General features: G+C 40.1%; 1 protein-coding gene across 1 annotated transcript; it reads left to right on the top strand.

Moving 5' to 3' along the window:
- Positions 1-1509: 1509 nt before the first annotated feature.
- On the top strand, positions 1510-20051 carry arhgap28 (Rho GTPase activating protein 28). The gene is made up of 15 exons (XM_084940403.1): positions 1510-1657; positions 1727-1947; positions 2188-2296; positions 3804-3881; positions 3993-4153; positions 4322-4460; positions 11181-11272; positions 13291-13368; positions 14428-14581; positions 14665-14747; positions 18501-18710; positions 18782-18904; positions 19133-19260; positions 19417-19454; positions 19537-20051. Exons 1-15 carry the CDS (start codon positions 1510-1512, stop codon positions 19617-19619), a joined length of 1845 nt encoding a protein of 614 aa, XP_084796529.1. The 3' UTR covers positions 19620-20051.
- The last annotated feature ends 203 nt before the right edge of the window (positions 20052-20254 follow it).

Raw genomic sequence — 20254 nt, 5'->3', positions numbered from 1 at the left:
TCAACAATAGATAATATGGAGCGTGGGAGAGAGTACGACTATGCAGCATTTAAATCTTGGAAGTACTGACATTACTTTGAGTTTGATTCCGTTAAAACATGACAAACATTAGTGTCCACTGGGGAAGAAAACTTATTTTTACAGCATAAAAATTAAACTTCAAGTCTGAGGAAGGACATAGCACGCCGGTCATCTGATTTCCACTATTTCCATGTGGGTTTTTTTTATGTGTAATGTCTTTACTCATATTGGTAAATAGACTTTAAAAAGGATTTACAAAGGGTAATATATAAAATTACCAAGTATCTTTATAATTCTGTGTTATTGTACCTACATTATAACCAGTCGGGTTTTTGGCCACTTAAAATATGTTAACAAAACTATTGTTATATTTGTTGCATTTTTTCTGCTGGCCCATGGCCAGATTACGCTAGAATTTGGCCAAGATGTCTTGGTTGATGTCTTGGTTGCGGTTTCTACCTTGTGACAGAAATGTTGTTTGCAGCTCAAAATGACTTAATATCACTCATGAAGGATGCATTTGACATATATTTCGCATATTATAGACTAACAACTTATTTATAGTAGCTTAAATACAAGCAATCAGTTTTTGGCAGACGATCACTTTTTGGCACAACATGGGAATGTGAAATTCACAGAGAAACCCACGGATCACCCCGAGTGACATGACCTCTGCGGTACCGGGCAAAACTCCGACAGCCCCACTTCTGCTAAACAGGTGAAAATAGACTCAGAGCGACAGGACTTAGTGCTGCTAAAAGTTTGATTTTATTTATTTTTTTCTGTTTTACTTGCATCTATTTGAAAGAGTGTAAACACAAAATAATATTTTATTGTATAGCTGGAATATACAGAAAATTCAGTGTTAAATGTTAAACAAATTTCTTCAAGTCAGAGACTGCTGCATATAATTAAATTTTTGCTTGATGCAATGTACATAAAGTTGAAAGATTAAAACTAATAGAACAATTTTTAAGAAGCAACTTTTTCATTTGATTCAATTCAAAAAATAGAATTGGGCTGAAAGGTCTGTTGCTTTATTACGTATTCAGGTTGTGTATCATGTTTTTATAAAGTAACTAAGTAATAAAGCAACTAATTACTTTTGAAGATAAGTAATCCATAAAGTAGCAAGATTACTTTCTTGGAGAAGTAATCTGTAATTAGTGACTAATTACTATGTTCAAATGGTCACAGCCTATCTGAGTATTGTTTCCATCCATTTATGTGGCGTTCTTCTGATCACTGCTTTTCAGCAGGACAACATACCAGAATCACAAAGCTTAAAATATCTCAAACTGGGTTTTGGAACATGTCAATAAATTCTCTGTTAACAGCGTGGGAAAGTTGGAGTGATTTGGATTTGGAGTATCATTGGACTTTGATACGTTTTTAACAAGATAATACTTTACTTATGTCATATTTTGAAATTCTAATAGTCGTAAAATAAAAAATTATCTCTGTCTGGCTGGCACTTTTTTTTACAAGATGTTGTCTTCATCTACCACCTCTAACTCAACCACCTCTGACCCCAAACATGTTGCCATGGAGACCTACTGGAGGGAAGTACACAGCATTGAGGAAGAGAAGGATGGGGAAGAAGAAGAGGAGGAAGATGAGAGAAAGAGTATGGATGGTATGTCAAACTGACAGCTGAGTCAGATGTCATCTTACTGTTCGGATCCTACTGATTTGTTCCTTTTAGAGGTGGAGCTTGAGGAGGCGTGGCTGACAGATGCGGGGTTGGCTTCCCTGGTGACGGGCTTGCCATTGGCAGATGAGGTGCCACCGCCAGCTGAGGTGCTGCTGTCCACTTTGACACATCAACAAGCAACCACTGTGAGGAAGAGGCTGGATAACTATAACGAGACACTGAAGAAGAGAAACAGACAGCCAATCAGAGATGTCCGGGATATCTTCACTGAGGTGGGACACAAACATACAAATGCATTTTATATTAAATGCAAAACAAATGTGCAACACAGATGTAGAGATATTTTATGAAATTGTATAGTCAACCATACAATAAATTGTGTTTTAGAATATCACAGCAATTTAGATTATAGTCATTGTAAGAAGCTGTGTGTCTTAAAATAATTCCTGGGAAATGTAGGGGCAATAGAAAAAGGCTGTGATCTGCATTTTTTCCCCAACTTTTTGTTCCAGCCTGACGACCCAGCAGACAGATGTGTGTACCCCCACTCCCATCATGCTGAACCACCACCAAGTCGATACCACACCACCACCAAGACCATTCGCCGAAATACTTCCAGAGGTGCGTGTCTGCTCACCTATAAGTGATTCCTGTGGTCCTTTGCAGAGGTTGGTTCTTTATATATCTTTATGTATGCTAGATGCCACCCAGGTTAAAGGCTAAGGGCATAGCCTTGATGCAGATGATTTATGGTTTTATGGTCCTTAGTACCTCTGATAGACACTGCACTGTTGTGTGTGGGTTTGGTCTATTTAGTCTTTTTTTTTTTGGTCTATTTAGTCACATTTCTAAACAGTATGAATACAGAGTAACCTGAAGAATATTAGGTTCGTCTCAGACTGCAGGCTTACATGTGGAGTATTTAAAAGTAGAATGGGAGGCAGAGCTTTCAGTTTTCAGGCCCCTCTTCTGTGAAACCAGCTTCCAGTTGGGATTCAGGAGACAGACACTATCAGGAGACAGACACTATCGGGAGACAGACACTATATAGATATATATATATATACATATATATATATATGTATATAACTGAACATTTAGGAAGATCTCCTGAAAATCATCTTTTGTCTCACAGTTTCTTAATTACATGCAAATTTACAATAATGGATGACACTGCGTCAGAGTGTCTCTGAGAAATAACTGTAACTAATGTAACTAATTATAATTTCACTACTATTTCATTCAGTGCCTAGTCCCAACATGCAGAGTAGCTGCTTACACTTACTCCCACAGAGGTCACTTATATTAATGGTGCTGTGAAACAAATCAGAGACATTTGACTCCTTGTGTAATTCACACATGAATTATAGCATGTAAGCTGGACAGGAAGAGTCATTTTATATATTGTATGATGTCGTCTAGCATGGAAACATGTCTGTTACTGTATAAAAAGCTCTCAGGAAAAATAGGACTACTAATTTTTTTGTATGTATATATTCTCTGTTTTCCTCCACAAATTTTTATATTATTTATAAAAGAAGTTCCATAGTAAGTGGGACTCTACATCCATGCTTGCCACCAGGCAGTTGAAACTTTCATTCAACTTTCATTGGATCAGGTGACTGAAGCATCCCTTAGTTATGCTGCTATTGCCACGGGCTTCTGGGGGACCTTCTATGATGCAGTGAACATTTTGTTTTTGTGTTCTGTTGTGTTTACATTTCACTTTTGCATGTCAATTAACTTTTGTCTTCTCTCCCATAGCATGTGTTCTGTCCTCGTCTTTCAATGCTCTCCTCTTCCTCACACGCCCCAGGTCGGTCGGTCACAGCAGATGGCTGTCTGTCACTAAGCCTGGTTGTTCTTGTTAAAAAGGAATCTTCCTTCTCACCATCTCTTCATCATCCTCCAGATGGCTGTTGTGTCAATGCACTATATAAATAACTCTAGCTGTGTGATTTGAACAGATCTGAAAAAGGTTTTAAATGATTTGCAATTTGCTATTTTTATTTGCTTTTGACATCCGAGCATCCCGGTGTTTTTGGAAACAGGATTCTATTTCTGCAAGAGATTTTGTTTGTTTTTTCTCTTTACCTGCTGAGAGCTTTATGCTTTGTGTCTTTTACAGTACGACCAACTCTACCCGTGTTGGCTGTTGAAGATCAACTACCAGAGCACCCCTCACCCCCCTCAAACACAGACTCTCTGCATCACGCAAACTCTCCAGGAAACAAATGCTCTCCAACACATGTCATCGACACAAATGTTCTGACACACGCACATTCTCCAACACACACTGACTCTCACAAATATACCTCTTCCCCTCCTCACACGCACTCGCCCCCCGTCAGTCAATTGATGCAACCTGACTGGGTGCTGCGGGACTCTCCATACTCAGAAGGTGTGGCTGAGCACAAAAGGGGCAAGGCTTGTTGGGACTGTTTACGTTTCCATAGAGACAACAACAGTGAGCTGCAGGTGAGTTTGACCTGCTGCATGCTGAGAGAGGTCTTCCAGTCAAATCTGATTGCTTACAACACAGGAGGCTGCTAACGGATGCAAAAAAGAGTGTGTGTGTGTGTGTGTGTGTGTGTGCGTGCGTGCGTGCGTGCGTGTGTGCAGTTTGCATCTATCCCTCCCTCTCAGGGTCTTAGCTGTGCAGGCGACCTGTCGTCACGTGACCTCACACAGCTGTGTTTCATCTCGCACATTGAGCTCACAACCTTCCTGATGACTCTGGGCATCCACACCAAACGCACACGTCCTCCACGCTGCAGGAACCGGGGTGCGTTTCTTTTTTACATAATGATCTGCATTCAGCTTCACAGCAAAGACTTTATAGCATTAGGATATTAGAAAGCTAAGCTGTAGCTTACTGATTAACTTAAGTTTCGCCAATGTAATTATGCATTTTTAACATAAACACAAAAATTAATGTGGAACTAAAAACGGTATATAACCAACAAAAAAAAAAAAAAAAAAACAAGATCCAGATCCACATAACAAAGAACATCTCTCCAAACCATTTTTCCTGGATTTCCAAATAGTTTTTATTTTTACAGTAGATGGTGCGTCATCATTTGTCTTACACCATGGCTCCTTATTGTTTGCAGACAATTTTCAGAGTGGATACAGCAACATTACATTTCCAGTGTAATCAGGGAGAGAGGCAGACATGAAACCGATGTGGAAGTGGTGTGCATCTACTCCACAAGCATAAAAATAGATAAGTTTACTACTATTTTTATTTATGTAAGGTGTATGTATGTATTTTGCCCACAGAAAAGGGTCATAAAGTCCCCAACCAGTCACAGCAGATGACCGCCCTCCGTGAGCCTGGTTCTGCTGGAGGTTTCTTCCTGTTAAAATGGGGTTTTTCCTTCCCACTGCCACCAAAGTAGTTGCTCATAGGGGTCTACTGACTGGGTATACTGTGTGTTCTCTGTATTATTGTAGGATCTTTATCTAGCAATATAAAATTCCTTGAGGCAACAGATGTTGTTATTTGGCCCTATATAAATAAAATTAAAATATTTGTGTTTTATTTTTTATTTAAATGACAGCATACAAAAAACAGTCATAATTCTTTGTGATGTATACACTATCAGTCAAAGGTTTGGACAGACTTCCTCATTTAATGGTTTTTCTTTAGTTTCATGACTATTTACATTTTAAATTCTCACTGAAGGCATCAAAACTATGAATGAACACATACGGAATTATGTAGTAAACAAAAAAGTGTGAAATGACTCAAAACGTGTTTTATATTTTCGATTCTTCAAAATAGCCACCGTTTGCTTTGATTACTGCTTTGCACATTCTTGGCATTCTCTCGATGAGATTCATGAGGTCATCACCTGAAATGGTTTCCAACAGTCTTGAAGGAGTTCCCAGAGATGCTGACTGTGGAGGCCCGGCAATCTGGCACAGCACTCTGTTACTCTCTGTCTTGATCAAATAGCCCTTACACAGCCTGGAGGTGTGTTTGTGGTCATTGTCCTGTTAAAAAATAAATGATGGTCCAACTAACCGAATCGAATTGCCCAAACAAATCTCTTCTGCCTGTTGCTTTTCCTTAGTAGTGGTTTCTTCTACTTTGAGGAATCTATAATATAAGATATATTTAGAGCTATTTATCATTTTTTTTCTTTGCTGTATAACCCCATATATCTTTCTTCATATATATCTACAATGTAGAAAGTAGTAAAAATAGATAAAACATTGAATGAGAAGGCGTGTCCAAACTTTTGACTGGTAGTGTATTGTCATAAGTGAATTTACCAAACTTAAACTTTTCTCTCCCTTTTTTTAAGATTTAGAGCTTACATCTTAATGCTTGCTGCTTGAAGCAGTATTGCTGTTCCTGTAGTATAAATGTAAAAGAAATGTCGTGTTAATTTTCATGTAATCTATAAATTACTGATCGTCCAACTTTATGTGCTGAAATTGCCATCTGGGAGTTTCTAGAACTTGCCACCCTCATAAACTAACCAATATAAATCTGAAATTACACTATCATAACATAATCTGTGAGTGAATCTGAAAGGTTTTTTCATTGGCAGAACCAGAAGTTATTCTTCAACAAACAGTCACAATAGGCAACTCCCCTTTTATGTTCAGCTGTTAATGAGACACGGATCTAGTCTGGGTGGAATGGGGGAAAGGCTCACTCTCAGAGCAGCTTCCAGTGTTGCTCTGAGTCTGGTTCAGGCTTTGGTCTTGGTTGTGGCCACAATGGAAAATCCTGATTTACACAGATATGCAGTTGTGAGTGGGACAACCTTATCAAATCAAATCAAAATTTATTTATATAGCACATATTAAAAACAACAATGTTGACCATAGTGCTTCACAGTAAGTAAAAGGATGAGACAATTAAGACAAAAACAATAAAACAGGACAACAAACAATACGTGACAACACAACAAGCCAGAACAGCCAACTAGTTAGAATCAAAAGCCAAAGTAAAAAGGTTTTAGGACGTGATTTAAAAGACTGGATAGACTCGGCTGTACGAATATGAACAGGGAGATTATTCCAGAGTCTAGGTGCCACGGCCCGGTCACCTCTGGACTACAGTCAAGACCTAGGTTGTGCTAGGAGCATGTGTAGTAGTTCAGAAAGATAGCTGGGTGCTAAATTATTCCGAATTTTAAAAGTGAACAAAAGAATTTTAAAATTTAACAGGGAGCAAATGTAATTTGGCTAAAATTGGAGTTATGTGTTCACAGATTCTCGTACCTGGTAAAAGATGCGCAGCTGCATTCTGAACTAACTGAAGCTGGTAAAGAGAAGAGTGTTGGAGGCCCGAGTAGAGGGAGTTACAGTAGTCCAATCTGGATGTGATAAATGAGTGGACAAGCTTTTCAAGGTCCTTTAAAGGAAGGAACGGCTTTGCTTTGGATATCTGACGCAACTGGTAAAAGCTGTTTTTTACCACAGTGGAAACCTGTTTCTCAAGTTTAAAAGAGCCATCCAGGAACACTCCGAGGTTCCTTACAGTGAGCGAGAGATGGCTAGCAAGAGGGCCAAGGGCAGAGTGTGACTATCAAAAACTACGATTTCGGTCTTATTCTCGTTCAGTGTAAGAAAATTATGTGATAACCAAATTTTAACTTCATGCAAACAGTTGAACAGAGGTTGCAAAGAAGCAGACACATCTGATTTCAAAGGTGAATAAATCTGGATATCATCGGCATAACAGTGAAAGGAGATGTTATATTTTTAAGAAATTAATCCCAACGGCAACATGTACAAAGAGCAGGACCGAGCACGGACCCTTGAGGCACACCACAATAAATAGGGGCAGAAGCCGAGGAGTGTTGCCCCATAGCAACAGAGAACGACCTCTCTGAGAGGTAGGATTTAAACCAAGTTAAAACCGTACCTTTGAGACCAACAACGTGTTCCAATCTTGATAAAAGAATGTTGTGATTAACCGTGTCAAAAGCATCAGTCAAGTCAAGTAAAACTAAAACCACGGAATAGCCAGAGTCAGCCGTTAAAAGAAGATCATTAAAAACTCTAAGTAAGGCCGTCTCTGTGCTGTGGCGAGGTTTCAAACCAGACTGAAACTTTTCATTAATACTATTTGCATCTAAAAAGGCCTGAAGTTGTTTAGAACTACCGTTTCCAATATTTTGGAAATCAAAGGGAGTTTGGAGATCGGCCTGTAGTTAGTGAGAGCATTAGGGTCAAGATTTTTCTTTTTCATAATAGGTTGCACAACAGCATGCTTGAAGACAGACGGTACACAACCTGATGACAATGATGCATTCAGCAGAAGTAAGATACAAGGACCAATAATATGTAAAGCTTCCTTAAGGAAATGAAAAGGAAGAATATCGTGCGGGGAACCAGAGATTTTGAGATGATCAATTATGTCTTTTAAAGCAGAATAAGACACTGGCTCAAACTGTTGAAAGACAGTCAAGCATTCAAAGGCTGGAACTGGGTCTAACCTTATAAACTGAAACTCTTCAAATAAGCCATAAAGTTCTGTCTCTCCTTTTTGCACAGTCGAAGAGCGTATCAGGTCACATTTCACTGCGTGTTATATCTGTATAACCATGCACATGACAAATAAAGAATCTTGAATCTTGAATCATTCCTCTGTTTGACAACTACTCTTTCAAGAATTTATGAGATAAAAGGAACGTTGGAGATTGGCCTATAATTAGCTGGGTCAAGGGATGGCACATAGCGATTATTAGAGATAGGTTGATCATATTTAAGACTGAAGCATTAATTAATGGCAGGAAGTCTTTGAGCAGTTTTGTAGGAATGGGGTCTAAAAGACACGATAGTTTGGAGGAAGACATTACTGAAATTAACTCAGAAAGATCAATAGGAGAAAAAGACTAAATGGTACTGAAAGCAGCGGTACATGTTGTTACATCTGTGAGATGATCATGAGTAATTTTTTCTCTAATGGTTAAAATGTTATTTGTGAAGAAGTTCATGAAGTCATTACTAGTTAACATTAAAGGGATGGTTGGCTCAACAGAGCTCTGACTGTTTGTCAGCCTGGCTACAGTGCTGAAGAGCAACCTGGGGTTGTTCTTATTTTCTTCAATCAGTGATGAATAGTAAGATGTTCTAGCTTTACAGAGGGCTTTTTTATAAAGCAACAAACTATTTCTCCAGGCTAAATGATGATCTTCTAAATTTGGGGTTCCATTTCCTCTCCAGCTTAAGAGTTATCTGCTTTAGGCTACGTGTTTGAGAATTATACCACGGAGTCAAGTACTTCTGATTTGAGGCTCTCTTTTTCACAGGAGCTACAGTATCCAGAGTCGCGCATAGTGAAAAGTTAAAACTATTAATAAGATAATCGACCTCTGTTTGAGTAGCCTTCAGGTACCTGCTCTGCTCTCTTTTGGTACAGGCTATTGAAGATGATAAAAGTGGGTGAACTGTATTCTTAAACCTAATTACAGCACTTTCAAAAAGACATCTACTTTGATGAAATCTATTTCCCACTAAACAAGAGAGGCTTTTCAGGAAACACTGTTTCCTGAAATTCAATTCAGTTTTATTTATACAGTGCCAAATTACAAGAACAGTTGCCTCAAGGCACTTTATTTTGTAAGGTAGACCTTACAATAATACATACAGAGAAAAGCCCAACAATCACATGACCTGGTATGAGCAAGCATTTTAGTGACAGCGGGAAGGAAAAACCCTGTTTTAACAGAATGAAACCTCCAGCAGAACAGTTTAATGGAGAACGATTAAAAACACTGTCTTCACTGCTGGATCATAAAAAATATTTATAACAATGGTCTGTAATTATTAAGTTCAGGTTGGATGGACACATCTGGAAAGCAAGAAACAGCTGAAATGAATAAAATGCACTGATACAAAAGGAGGTAAACCTAAACAGAAGACATGAGTTAAATGACTTTCAAAATAAAACAGGAAGCAAGGTAGCAGGAAATGACTAAAGAGAAACAAACAAGCAGATATTACAGAGATTAAGATAATCTCTACTATAGTAATTAAAAATGTAAAATTAACAATGAAGAGAAATTAAAAAAAAAAAATCTCAAAAACAGGAAAACTCAGAATAAACCAACAAAACCAGAGACCAATTTCTGATAAACACAAAGACTTCTTAATGTAAGATGTCCTTAATACCTTTATAAAGATCAGTACTTTGCCTTCCACCCAGCACTACCACTAAACCAATAAGGTATGTATTTTAATACCCCAGAGCACAACAAGATGGGAGATCATGTCGTACTTCAACATTAGGAAGTAAATTCAAGATTGTCCAGCTATATCGTTTTCGTTCAACCATTGCCCCGTTTCAACTGCTAGTATCACCTCCTTCCTAATTTAGTTTTTTTCCCTGTTTGTCACACATTTGTTTCAGATCATCAAACAGTTTTCAATATTAGACAAAGATAACTCAAGTATATATAAGATTGACTGGTTGTGCAATTCTTGGCAGCAAGAACTGCAATCAAAAATTTGTCATAACTGCTCATGATTTTTTTCACCTCTGTGGATGAAATGTTTTTTATTCTGTTTTTTATTCTTGGTATGATGTTCTCTTTGTGAAATGCTATGTTACACAAACATTCCAAAGACTCAGATATTTTCTCAAATTTTTTGGAGATCATCAAGATGTGGTAAATTTGAGACAAGCCTTTGTATTATTTTTGGTCAGCAGTTATTTTCATCTTAGAACTTTTCCATAGATGCGTTCTACCTGATCTTTCTTATTGGTGAATCATGAACGCGCATCTTAACTGAGACAAGTGAGGCCTGCGTTTCTGTAGATCTTGTTCTGTTTTGTTTTTTGTGACCTTCTGGATGAGTGATTGATTGCACTTGGACTAATTCTGGTAGGCCACTCACTCCCAGGAAGGTTCACTATGTTGTTATTATACAGCTGAAACCTGCAAATGTGACTATATGCAAAAACACAGAAGAAATCCAGAAGACTCAAACACTTTCATAGCACTGTGTGTCTCATTACAATGGTTTAACTGTTTATGCATAATAATTTTGATAATCATCCAGAACCCACAACAGTTTTGCCCTTTGCAGCTACCTTATGAGTAAGTGTTCACAGTAAACCCATGTTGGGCTAGCCCATAGCAGTTTAGCCTTTTTGGGCCCCAAAAAACGTGGGCAGCCCATTGTGGGTTTGCCATAGGAAAACCCATACTGGTCCCCTTTTGGGTTAGCCCATTAAGGCCCCACAGTAGTTTGATCCCAAGAGGTCCCCTGATTGTCATGGTTTTCAATAGGCAACCCACAGTGGGATTGCTCACCGTGGGTGTGGTTTGCCCACCATGGGACCAAAAGAGCAAAACTGCCGTTGGCTCTATGTAGGCACAGTTAACTTGGGACTGGATGGGATAAGCGATAAGGGCAGACCTGAAACTATTTTGCTGCTGAAAAAGCCCCATTAGTAAAACCCTGTACTAAAGGATGTATAAATTGTCTCTCAGAACACTCACTGTATGATTGTTTGTGTCTTCTTGTCCATTAGACAGTGGTGTGTTTGGTGTTCCTCTGAACACGCTGTTGGAGAAAGACAGGAAGAAGTTTCCTGGGGTCAAAGTTCCTGTCGTGTTCCAGAAGGTGAAGAACGTGTCCTTCTCTATGTCTAATGAAGTTTCAGACAGGGGATAGATTGCTGGCTTCATTACTCTAAAACTTATGATACTATAGTTTGAGGCACAATCATAATCTTATGTGTCTTTGGGCAGTTCAGGAGCAAAGGTGGGTTACCAGTTGGTCAGTAGTTCGATTCTTCAAGTGTCCTTGAGCAAAATATTGAACCCCAAGCTGAAGCATCTACAGGGAGTGCAGAATTATTAGGCAAGTTGTATTTTTGAGGAATAATTTTATTATTGAACAACAACCATGTTCTCAATGAACCCAAAAAACTCATTAATATCAAAGCTGAATGTTTTTGGAAGTAGTTTTTAGTTTGTTTTTAGTTTTAGCTATTTTAGGGGGATATCTGTGTGTGCAGGTGACTATTACTGTGCATAATTATTAGGCAACTTAACAAAAAACAAATATATACCCATTTCAATTATTTATTTTCACCAGTGAAACCAATATAACATCTCCACATTCACAAATATACATTTCTGACATTCAAAAACAAAACAAAAACAAATCAGCGACCAATATAGCCACCTTTCTTTGCAAGGACACTCAAAAGCCTGCCATCCATGGATTCTGTCAGTGTTTTGATCTGTTCACCATCAACATTGCGTGCAGCAGCAACCACAGCCTCCCAGACACTGTTCAGAGAGGTGTACTGTTTTCCCTCCTTGTAATTCTCACATTTGATGATGGACCACAGGTTCTCAATGGGGTTCAGATCAGGTGAACAAGGAGGCCATGTCATTAGTTTTTCTTCTTTTATACCCTTTCTTGCCAGCCACGCTGTGGAGTACTTGGACGCGTGTGATGGAGCATTGTCCTGCATGAAAATCATGTTTTTCTTGAAGGATGCAGACTTCTTCCTGTACCACTGCTTGAAGAAGGTGTCTTCCAGAAACTGGCAGTAGGACTGGGAGTTGAGCTTGACTCCATCCTCAACCCGAAAAGGCCCCACAAGCTCATCTTTGATGATACCAGCCCAAACCAGTACTCCACCTCCACCTTGCTGGCGTCTGAGTCGGACTGGAGCTCTCTGCCCTTTACCAATCCAGCCACGGGCCCATCCATCTGGCCCATCAAGACTCACTCTCATTTCATCAGTCCATAAAACCTTAGAAAAATCAGTCTTGAGATATTTCTTGGCCCAGTCTTGACGTTTCAGCTTGTGTGTCTTGTTCAGTGGTGGTCGTCTTTCAGCCTTTCTTACCTTGGCCATGTCTCTGAGTATTGCACACCTTGTGCTTTTGGGCACTCCAGTGATGTTGCAGCTCTGAAATATGGCCAAACTGGTGGCAAGTGGCATCTTGGCAGCTGCACGCTTGACTTTTCTCAGTTCATGGGCAGTTATTTTGCGCCTTGGTTTTTCCACACGCTTCTTGCGACCCTGTTGACTATTTTGAATGAAACGCTTGATTGTTCGATGATCACGCTTCAGAAGCTTTGCAATTTTGAGACTGCTGCATCCCTCTGCAAGATATCTCACTATTTTTGACTTTTCTGAGCCTGTCAAGTCCTTCTTTTGACCCATTTTGCCAAAGGAAAGGACGTTGCCTAATAATTATGCACACCTGATATAGGGTGTTGATGTCATTAGACCACACCCCTTCTCATTACAGGGATGCACATCACCTAATATGCTTAATTGGTAGTAGGCTTTCGAGCCTATACAGCTTGGAGTAAGACAACATGCATGCAGAGGATGGTGTGGACAAAATACTCATTTGCCTAATAATTCTGCACTCCCTGTATTTACGTGCATGATGTAAAATGTTTAATGCTTATAGTAAACAGTGCTCAGAGTAGATAAGTGCTGTATAAGTATGAGTCCATTAGCATATGATCTTGGTGACCTAAAGTAGTTGTTTAACTAACAGCAAGCAAAGTTAGTTTACCTTTGTTTACATCTTGTTTAGAAATTTTGTGAAAATAAACAAACAACAGTAACCAGTCACACCCTCCTTTATGTGTGTGTATGCATGCAGTTGTTGTGTATCTTAGAGCAAACAGGCCTGTTGACTGAGGGGATTCTCAGAGTACCAGCATCAGCTGCTAGAGTCAAGGTAACACACACACAAGCATACACTGCTGTTTGTTTCCATACAGAATAGCTGTTGCCACTCAGACAATAGTGCCACATCAGCAGTGGAGGAGGAGAAGTGGAAATCGGAAGTACTGTACTATTATATTATAAAAACTGTGGTAAAAGCTGGCAAGCCAGCTGTGGTGCAGCGACACAACACACCATGTAACAAAAATGGGGAGGTGCGTGACCTGCAGAAACGTTCAACTTTGGCACACTATACCATTCATGAGGCACGTCATGCACTGAAAGTCTACCTGCAAAAAGCGTCTGTTGTTGGTTGAAGGGAGTGTCAAAAACATGTGGTACAACCAGTCTGTGGGCTACTATCCATTATGGTTTGAAGAGCAAAGTTATAACACACAACAAGCTGAAGTGAAACCGAGTGTGAAAGATTACCACTGCAGCCAGTCTGTAATTTTTATCTTTGATTATCTTTCCACATCTCTTTCATTCACAGTGAACTGCCTGTCACTCCCTTCCCTGTTCCGTCACATTTGTCAACCAATCAACATTTGAACAATGCATAGGTTCTCTGCCTTCAGCAATGCATAGTTAGGATGTTGGATGACTGGAGGTGCATCATCATGGGCAAAGCAAGATCAACATTCCCAGATCCTCAAACATGAACCTTAACCTAGCTCTAACCTATAACCCGAAAGCTGTTCTGAACCCAACACTAGTCCTAGTTTTTAGGTAACAAACGAATGGTTATTTTCTACATCAAATTGTTTTTCTCTTTAGATGATGCTTTAACATAGCATAGTAGTAAAGTCCTAAAGGGTTTGCCAAGACAGCAGCTAAGTGGTGTTTGTTTCTAGATTTTGAGATGGTCTAAACTCAACATTGGTCCTCACAAAAGATGGACACACACCCTGACACACTTTAAAATGACTTTTTACATTCTGGATAACTGAGTGTGTCTGCCTGTGTGTATCTATGTCTCTCTGTGTGTAATACCTACCTGTTTTTGTCTGATTCTCTATCTGTGTATCTTTCTCCCTGCTGTCTCTCTGTCCACCTCTCTGTTTGCTTGCAGTGCCTTCGTAGAGAATTAGACAGGTGCTATGAGGGATTTGACTGGTCTGCGCTGAGACAGGTGGACGCTTCCAGTCTGTTGAAGCTTTTCATCAGAGAGCTGCCAACCCCTCTGCTGACACACACACACCTGTCCACCTACCGCTCTGTACTGAGTATGTGTGCACACATACAAACACACATTTTCATCATTTAAATGTGTTTGCATTACATGAAGTGTTTCTGTGTGTCCCTGCAGGTATCCCCTCTGAGCTCCATCAGGTTCAGGCCCTGCAGCTGCTGACGTTGCTTCTTCCAGAAGCCAACAGAGAAATTCTGAGAGTAAAGCTTCACCCAGACATTGTCTACACACACAAATGAGACACACACAGAGTTCCACACAAACACAAGTGAGAGAGAATTGGGCAAACAGTGAGAAGCAGAAAGAGGGCAGTATACACACAGTATACATACAGGGAGTGCAGAATTATTAGGCAAGTTGTATTTTTGAGGAATAATTTTATTATTGAACAACAACCATGTTCTCAATGAACCCAAAAAACTCATTAATATCAAAGCTGAATGTTTTTGGAAGTAGTTTTTAGTTTGTTTTTAGTTTTAGCTATTTTAGGGGGACATCTGTGTGTGCAGGTGACTATTACTGTGCATAATTATTAGGCAACTTAACAAAAAACAAATATATACCCATTTCAATTATTTATTTTTACCAGTGAAACCACTATAACATCTCCACATTCACAAATATACATTTCTGACATTCAAAAACAAAACAAAAACAAATCAGCGACCAATATAGCCACCTTTCTTTGCAAGGACACTCAAAAGCCTGCCATCCATGGATTCTGTCAGTGTTTTGATCTGTTCACCATCAACATTGCGTGCAGCAGCAACCACAGCCTCCCAGACACTGTTCAGAGAGGTGTACTGTTTTCCCTCCTTGTAAATCTCACATTTGATGATGGACCACAGGTTCTCAATGGGGTTCAGATCAGGTGAACAAGGAGGCCATGTCATTAGTTTTTCTTCTTTTATACCCTTTCTTGCCAGCCACGCTGTGGAGTACTTGGACGCGTGTGATGGAGCATTGTCCTGCATGAAAATCATGTTTTTCTTGAAGGATGCAGACTTCTTCCTGTACCACTGCTTGAAGAAGGTGTCTTCCAGAAACTGGCAGTAGGACTGGGAGTTGAGCTTGACTCCATCCTCAACCCGAAAAGGCCCCACAAGCTCATCTTTGATGATACCAGCCCAAACCAGTACTCCACCTCCACCTTGCTGGCGTCTGAGTCGGACTGGAGCTCTCTGCCCTTTACCAATCCAGCCACGGGCCCATCCATCTGGCCCATCAAGACTCACTCTCATTTCATCAGTCCATAAAACCTTAGAAAAACCAGTCTTGAGATATTTCTTGGCCCAGTCTTAACGTTTCAGCTTGTGTGTCTTGTTCAGTGGTGGTCGTCTTTCAGCCTTTCTTACCTTGGCCATGTCTCTGAGTATTGCACACCTTGTGCTTTTGGGCACTCCAGTGATGTTGCAGCTCTGAAATATGGCCAAACTGGTGGCAAGTGGCATCTTGGCAGCTGCACGCTTGACTTTTCTCAGTTCATGGGCAGTTATTTTGCGCCTTGGTTTTTCCACACGCTTCTTGCGACCCTGTTGACTATTTTGAATAAAACGCTTGATTGTTCGATGATCACGCTTCAGAAGCTTTGCAATTTTGAGACTGCTGCATCCCTCTGCAAGATATCTCACTATTTTTGACTTTTCTGAGCCGTCAAGTCCTTCTTTTGACCCATTTTGCCAAAGGAAAGGACGTTGCCTAATAATTATGCACACCTGATATAGGGTGTTGATGTCATTAGACCACACCCCTTCTCATTACAGAGATGCACATCACCTAATATGCTTAATTGGTAGTAGGCTTTCGAGCCTATACAGCTTGGAGTAAGACAACATGCATGAAGAGGATGATGTGGACAAAATACTCATTTGCCTAATAATTCTGCACTCCCTGTATGTCACAGCCTAAGAGAGCATGGGACAGCACGTTATAGGGAATCTTTTAGTTTTACAGAAAATTTAATATCATTAAAATATACTCTTGTAAACTCATTTAAGTCTTCACTTAACCTTCATTTATCGACAGACAGACAGACAGACAGACGATCAGCTAGGTGAGTGACTCCAGCAGATCCCAGGAAGAACATTGGAGATCTCTGTCCAGATGAGTGCAGTCCTACGAACAGCTAAGAAAATGCGCAGGGCCCTCAAGCTCCCAGGCCTCATGTAGAAGACCTGAGCTTGACGGATAGACCGCCCGCAGATGCGAGAGGGAAATCATCTTTGGAGCTTCAGGTCACGGGGGTTCTGCTCTCCCAATCTAGGTCCCCCACGCTATCCTACACACACCAACACAGACACACACTATATTGCCAAAAGTATTCACTCACTCATCGAATCATTGAGTTCAGGTGTTCCAATCACTTCCTTGGTCATAGGTGAATAAAGTCAAGCACCTATGCATGCAGACTGCTTCTACAAACACTTGTTGAAGAAAAGGGCTCTCAAGAGGTCAGTGAATTCTAGCATGGTACCATGATCAGATGCCACCTGTGCCAACAAGCCCAGTCATAAAATTTACTTACTGCTAAAGTGTTAATTTTGACAGCAGATTTAGATTAGGTATATCCCTAGTCTTTTCACTAAAATATAATTTAGTTTTAGTCCAGATTTAGCCACCTAATTTTTGTTTTTGTCTTGTTTTAGTTGAGTATATATCTTTAGATTATAGTAGACTAAATCTGAAGTTGATTTAGGTCACCAGATTTTAAGGTGTCATTGTATTGGTACAAGTGAGAGTTGCTCTACATGTCTCCATATGTCCACAAATCTCTTCCTCCAAAACACTGACATTTTGTCACATTTTCATGAGAAACATGGTGCATAGGTGTTAGCTGAACCCCTGTCTCTATCCCTGTTTGTCAGCGGCAGATCAAATGTGCATGTCTAACCTTACTGCACAAGATTATTACTTCTGGCTCACTTCCTGCCTTGTCTCAGAAGAAACATTTTCATCTCGTTTTTATTCGTGGACAAACGTTTCGATGCCTTTCATTCATTTTTATTCAGTTATTGTCTTGTTTTTGCTAGAAAAAAAGTTTGTTGATGAAAAATATAATAAAAATTAGTCAACAAAATTAATACTGCTACTAAATATTCCATAGTCAACTGTGCAGGGTCCATGGATGCTGAGGGACGTTGCCAATTTTCTAGTGAATCACTGCAGAGCTACAGTGATTGTTATGGTTTTCTATTATGAATACATTATGGATTTATGAGATTTGTAAATCATTGCATTCTGGACCAACGTGCAGTACTCACAGACGGAAAGTTAACTTAAGGCGCAGCTTTAAGTTAACTTTAAGAAAAACAACTCATCAAAGAAGAGAACTTCACAAAACAAAACAAAACAAAACCCCTAACGTAAACCTAAACTAAACTGACACTGAAAACTAGATACTAGGAAACACGGCTCGAAACATGACGGGAGAAAACACAGTACAAAGAGAGAGTAGGCTAGGTTAACCATCCAACAACAAGCAAGGGTAGGCTGAGGACTAAAATACACAGGTAGGATCACGAGAGGATTAGGAAACAGGAAGAAACACAGCTGGGACAAATCAGACATGATGCGACGAAGGAAGATGACTAGCTACACTGGGGTAGGAGACAGACTATCAAAATAAAACAGGAAATACGCCACGCACACACAGACACGGACTCAGAGACACGAGCTTAACATCACAATAATACTGACACAGTACAGAGGGAACATAAGGACAGGGCCTAGACAGGAGACATGACTGACTGGGGAACAAGAGAATAAACATGAAGACCTAGAGATCTAGAAATAAAAAACAGAAACCAAACCCTAATAGTCATGAACCCTGATGAAATCAAAAAGAAAAGTACAAAACCTAAAACACTGGGTCACCAACCCAGGACCATGACAGACTTTTTTTTTTTTTAGAAATCACACGTGGTTGCAAGAAAACCTGTTTTTTGTGGTTCCAGGCTCTGCTGGTCTTCCTCCGTATGGTGGTCTCTCATCAGGATCAGAACCGTATGTCTCTGTGGAATGTGTCCATGGTGATGGCACCCAACCTGTTCCGTCGTCACCATGGAAACAAGCGCTCAATTGCTAAACGAGATGAGATGGAGGAGGCAGTGGGTGGAGCTCAGCTGATCCGGCTGATGATCATTCACCAGGACTTGCTTTGGACCGTAAGTTTCAGGACACACCTGCACAGTCTCGGTGCCCCTAACCCCCGATGACTTCTCGTTCTCTTTGATAGGTCCCCAAGTTTCTATTGTCTCAGGTGAGACAGATGAACCAGGTGTCCATTCAGAAACAGCTTGGCCTGAGCTGGACCAGTAGACTTTTGAGGAAGAAGAATGACAAGAATGAAAGAGATCAGGTGAGACAGAGACTAGGACCTGGAAAGACCAAGAACTGCATGAGATGGGCACCAAAACAAGGTGAGACAGAGAACAGATAAGAAGAGAGAGAAATCAGGTTTGATACAGGTCAGGACCAAAGGAGATAGAGTCCAGAATCAACTAAGGCAAAAACAAGATTAGTCAAAGACCACAGGCATGCGGGACAGAGTCCGGGTTCAGCGTGCTTTCTGTTTGTGTCTCTGCAGATCACAGAGCTGTGTGAAGGTGTGATCAGAGTTCATGCTCCTCTACACACCAAGATTTCCATGGTGATACAACTTGAGGAACAGACAACAGCCAAGGACATAACGTCCCGCTTCGAGTGTGAGAACAGGTGACAAAATCTCTCTCTCACACATAGATGCACATTTATCCGACTTCTGTGAAGATCCATACCTATGGTCCCCACCTGTTCCCACACTGAAGGAAAATCTGACTTTTATTTACCATCCCTGTCTTTCTCCTTCTGTCTTTGTTTTTCTCTGATCAGTCCAGTTCAACATCTGTATGAAGTTGGAGGAAACATCTGTGAGTCACATTATAACATCATGATAAACACCTGACGGACTGGATGTTAAATATTAAAGCTGTCTCTCTGCCTGTCTCTCAGGTGAGCGTCGTCTTCATCCTGACTGTGTTCTGTTGGATGTTTACAGAGTTAATCCCCACTGTGATTGGCTAATTAAACCCTGACAACCTGTCTCAGAACCTGTTTCAAGTGTCTCACCACCTCTCTCATTAATGCCTCCCCACCGGTCGACACATGCACTACCACCTGTCTCATTGCCCTCACTCCACGTCTCAGCTCGTGTTTTTTGCTGTCACAAAAACACTGGCACCAGCCTCATCACATTTGTGACAATCTCTCCCACAAGTGGATCCAAACTTCCCTTTATCATGAACCACTTCCTTTGTTCATACAGCAGCTGTTGGCATGACATCACAGTAACATTGTCCTTTATCGAACAATTGTTCAGTCTGTTTTTTTATCTTTCTGAATTTGGTTTGTCCTGGCAGATTAGTTACATCTTCTCCTGCTCCGGCCTTTATTTACTGCTGTTGTTTCTGTACATCAGAACAAATGTGTTTATTAATGATGCTCATATTAAAACTTGAATATGTACTGATGGCAAGCTGTCTCCACCTGCTGGTCAATGTGTGTAATTAAAGATGAAGTCTTCTCTCTGTTTATCTGGAAAGCAACAGAGATGAACCTATGTAGAGAATAATGTATGAAAATAGAGGATACACCAATAACATTAAATAATTTAATGTAAATAATAAGCAGACCATGCAGTATATAATGATACACAATGTATCACTGAAAT

This window comes from Perissodus microlepis, chromosome 9, assembly GCF_051167445.1.
Source record: "Perissodus microlepis isolate ML-2025 ecotype Zambia chromosome 9, ASM5116744v1, whole genome shotgun sequence".
Lineage (NCBI taxonomy): Eukaryota > Metazoa > Chordata > Actinopteri > Cichliformes > Cichlidae > Perissodus > Perissodus microlepis.
Note: the sequence above shows the minus strand (reverse complement) of the source record. Positions and strands in the feature narration are given on the sequence as shown.